The sequence below is a fragment of the Helicoverpa armigera genome, chromosome 11 (genome assembly GCF_030705265.1).
Source record: "Helicoverpa armigera isolate CAAS_96S chromosome 11, ASM3070526v1, whole genome shotgun sequence".
Lineage (NCBI taxonomy): Eukaryota > Metazoa > Arthropoda > Insecta > Lepidoptera > Noctuidae > Helicoverpa > Helicoverpa armigera.
In genome coordinates this window covers 11,208,773-11,213,267 of record NC_087130.1, presented here as the reverse complement: position 1 = coordinate 11,213,267, position 4,495 = coordinate 11,208,773, and the positions used below count along the sequence as shown (strand labels likewise).

The window sequence follows — 4,495 nt, the reverse complement described above, 5'->3', positions numbered from 1 at the left end:
TGCGAGTACGATGCCTATCAGACATCAATCAACGTCACTATCTATAGGTTACCGACGTGATCAAATTTAATAAGAAGGTAATTTAAACCTCTAGTGGTACTGAGATTGTACATGTCTATAAACTTAAGTATTGTAAAGAAATGCATGCGAAGGTACGTCTCAAATGAGAATCTGCATTTTGTGTGTTTCACAAAGCTTACATCTGTAACTTTACTATCAAAGTAGCTATATCGGCTCTCAATACTGGGACTGATAGACGCTAAGACGCCACCGTAATGTTTTACGCGTAGAAACAGACATCATGTACCTAGTCTATCAATTCATACCTTTGAAATTCAACAGCTTCTGAGAAACGAACCGTACACAGTCTTCAGTGGTAAGTCTTTTCAAAAGCTCTAACACATCCTTTAATAAATCCATGAATTGACATTTGAATCTGTTTGTCAAAATAAACTTATTTATTTAATATTTATTAAATAAACTTGCCTGCACCGAGATTTCCTAGCATCTACAGCACTTTCCTGCTTAAATCATAACAATATTTGGCTATCTGCTGGAAAATCGCCTCCAGATTTAAAATAAAATTCTCACAAATAACAGGTTTTTGTCACAACGGGAAAGAATTTCGCATCAAGTTAACAATATTTATGTAAAATATTTTATAAACTCCACGGCGAGCTGGACAGCCAAGCTGCTGTTTACTGGCCGGAGAGGCCTGTGCCGAGATGCCGCTGCCGGTACGCGGTGCGGCGGCGCGGCCCCTGACAGCGCCAAAGCGACGCCGTCAATTTGACTTTTTTGTGTGTTTTTGGCTGTTTTTGGTTTTATTTTTCTTGTAATATTAGTGTTTTTAGTGTTTTTAGCCTATAAGTGTAAATAAAACGAGCCGCAGCACACGGATGCGCAGCGGGAATGATATGGATTATAGTGCATGTCAATCTTCTGGATCACTGGATGCCCTAGAGAGATGCCCCCTGTGCCCCCAAGCTCGTTTCTTCAGAGGTAAGCGAGGCTTGAGCGTGCACATTGGGAAGATCCACAAATCCCAATGTGCAGGCTCTGCTAATGCGACCGCTACAAACCCGACACCAACCACCGATCCTTTCTGGCAAAAATTATCTAAATTAAAAAACTCAACTCCGGTATTAAAGCGAGTTCCCCGTGGAGCCAGGCCCCTGGTTGCTCAACACTTGGCAGGTTGTGTTCGCCTGGCTGCACGGGAGAACTCGCAACGTGCTTGGGAGCAATTGCTCACCTTCCCATATAGAGTTTTACACGTTCAGAAAAATTTGGCAAACAAAAGTCCTTGACAAAACAAATTAAAGACAACTGCGTAAGTTTAGGCCATGAAGATTTCGATACCAAATTACCGACCCAAAGAATTTCTAATATACCCCGCCTAGTGGAATCAAAGCTAGGCGAGGGTGACATTCGGGGGGCTGCTAGAATTCTCTTTAGCAGTGATGTGGTGGCTCCGTGTTCTCCAGATACGCTCTCCGCTCTGGAGAGTAAACACCCAGCCCCAGCAGATGGCCTCTCTTTTCCCGACCCTCCTGATTCAGACGCACATACCCTCACAATTTCAGGTCGACACCTGGTCACAGCCATAGGCTCCTTCAGGAGCGGCTCCGCAGGCGGCCTCGATGGCTTGAGTCCGCAACACCTGAAGGATCTCACCTGCCCAAGCGCCGGGGAAGCAGGTGAGTCGCTCTTGAAGGAGCTTACGGCTCTGACCAACCTTATGCTCTCCGGCAAGGTGGACGAAACCGTCATAGACGTTTTGTATGGAGCAAACCTCTGTGCTTTGCGCAAGAAGGATGGCGGTATTCGTCCAATTGCCGTGGGGACCACTTATCGTCGTATGGCAGCCAAAATCTGCTGTAAATTTTATAGTGAGGACGTTTCGGAAAAATTTCAGCCCCTGCAGCTAGGTTATGGCTCGAAAGGGGGCTGCGAGGCTGCCGTACACGCCCTGTCGACCTACCTAAATTATGGGAACGGAGATGTCATCTTGAAGGTTGACATTAAGAACGCATTCAACTCGGTGAACAGGGACACCTTGCTGGCAGAAGCCAAAAAAGAAATACCCCAAATTTTTAGTTTCCTCTGGCAGTGCTATAGACATCCAACCAAATTACTTTATCGGGACAACCTATTAGAATCCGCTGTTGGCTGTCAACAAGGTGATCCCCTCGGGCCTGTGATCTTTAGTTTGGCAATTAACCCAATAATTCGGCAACTAAATTCTGAATTTAACGTCTGGTATCTCGACGATGGGACCCTGGGAGGCAACAGAGATACCGTACTTAATGATTTCATTTTCCTAAGAGACAAACTCCATAACATTGGCCTTGACCTAAACATTTCCAAATGCGAACTCTTTATATCTGACACAACCGACAGACAGACGACACTCCAAAAATTTAACGCAGTAGCCGATGGCATAAAATAATAGACAAAGTTCTCTTTGCCTCCTGGGGTCACCAGTACTAGAAGAGTCATTTTCGGATTTTATTGAGAACAAAATTCAAAATTTCAATGATATTTCGGAAAGGTTATTCAAAATTAATATACATTCAGCCATCACCATCCTACGATACTGCTGCTTTGGCCCCAAATTAACCTACATCTTGCGTGCTTCTCATTTATGGAAGCACATCAACCTTTTGGATCAAATTGATAAAATAATTCGACATACACTTTCATCAATTTTAAATGTGGCCTTGGACGACAAAGCTTGGTCTCAAGCTACACTTCCCATCCGTATGGGAGGGCTTGGCGTCCGCAAAATTTCCAGTATTAGTTTACCGGCATTTATTTCCTCCGTCCATGGCACTGACAAATTGATCAGGAAAATTCTACCTATTACACTGATCAATTTTGAGGTGCCATGCCTGGCGGAGGCTATTAATGCCTGGAAAGTCACATGCCCGAATACCGATCTACCCGCCAACCCATCCTCCCAGAGACAGTGGGATGAGCCGCTCTGCAGAGTAATACGGAAAAATCTCATTGATACGTCAATTACTTCTGCGGAGCGAGCACGCCTACTGGCTGTGGGTGAATGGGAGTCAGGTCTTTGGCTTCACGCATTTCCGTCGGCAAACATAGGCACCATGTTTGACGACACCACTTTCAGACTCGCTGTCTGCCTGCGTCTGGGTGCTTCGTGCTGCACTCCTCACCGCTGCCTCTGCGGGGAAGCTGTCAACAGCCTCGGTCACCACGGCCTGTCGTGCAGTCGGAGTGCGGGCCGCATACCACGACATGCGAATATCAACGACGTGATCCGTCGGGCTCTTGTTGCCGTCGGCGTGCCAGCCGTACTTGAACCCAATGGTTTGGCACGCGACGATGGCAAGAGACCAGACGGCATGTCGCTATTTCCGTGGAAGATGGGTAGGACTTTAGTGTGGGACGCGACCTGCGTCGACACTCTTGCGCCATCCCATCTTCCTAGAACTGCGTGTTGTGTTGGCTCCGCCGCTTCACAAGCAGAGGACCTCAAACGGCGCAAATATAGTAGCCTTATCGGGAATTACATGTTTGAGCCGTTTGGGGTTGAAACTCTCGGGCCGTGGGGTCCGAGTGCTCACGCGCTTGCGAAGGAAATTTCTAAACGCCTTGTTGACACTTCTCGTGACCCAAGGGCTGGCTTTTATTTCGCACAGAGGTTGAGCATTGCCATCCAACGTGGCAATGCTGCCAGCCTTCTGGGTACATTACCCGGTGACAGCGATGAGGAGCAATTTTTTGATGCAATGTATTAGTTTTAAGTTGTACATATAAGTTTATTTTTAATTTTTAAAATTAATGTAAATATTATGTAAATAAAAAGCTTTAATAAATCCTCAGTATCTCACATCTCACTACCTGTATTGAGGCACAAACCAACATTCCGTATGGTACATTAAAATTAATTTACAGCTACATTTCGCAACTTCCCGGCCGATAAGCTCATTGTTAGCCGCCATTGTACGCAATCGTTATGTGTAAGTTATAAGGAACACCTGTTCGCTTGTTTGTCATATTATATTAATAACATTAATTAACTTGTTGGGAAATAGGTGCGTTTGTAACGCGTTTGTGCTCTTATTTGCGTACTGTTTTGTAAAGTTCATGACAGTTTCTGTACTTCAGCGAAATAAATGTGGTTGGGATTCCTGGTTCAATTCTATCCTTTACCATCCAGTGTTATTTCATGACTAATTTTGCAATTTTATACGAAATCTATAAGATATGCCTGACGGAAATGATTAACGGCCAGTTTCTTCATCAAAAGTTAAAGTTAAAGTAATGTCTAAAGTAAAAGTAACGGTCAAATTCGTTTTTTCAAGGCTAAAGTGACAGCAAAACTAATAAAAAAATTGAATTTGACCGTTACTTTTACTTTAGACATTACTTTAACTTTAACTTTTGATGAAGAAACTGGCCGTAAGAAGGAATTTTACAAGATTTCTAAAATAAAAGTACCTGCACTTACAGCGACGATACT

The 4,495-nt window shown here is 44.2% G+C and overlaps 1 protein-coding gene across 1 annotated transcript; it reads left to right on the top strand.

Moving 5' to 3' along the window:
- The first annotated feature begins 880 nt into the window (after positions 1 to 880).
- On the top strand, positions 881 to 2,452 carry LOC135117549 (uncharacterized). The gene is made up of 2 exons (XM_064036957.1): positions 881 to 1,002; positions 1,587 to 2,452. The coding sequence occupies exons 1-2, from the start codon at positions 900 to 902 to the stop codon at positions 2,450 to 2,452; spliced, it is 969 nt and encodes a 322-aa protein (XP_063893027.1). The 5' UTR covers positions 881 to 899.
- Positions 2,453 to 4,495: the final 2,043 nt, after the last annotated feature.

Excerpts from the sequence above, each read along its gene's own strand:
- LOC135117549 (XM_064036957.1), top strand. The coding sequence starts at position 900 with ATGCGCAGCGGGAATGATATGGATTATAGTGCATGTCAATCTTCTGGA. Across the intron at positions 1,003-1,586 it reads CCAAGCTCGTTTCTTCAGAG|GTCGACACCTGGTCACAGCC; the intron begins GTAAGCGAGGCT and ends TCACAATTTCAG.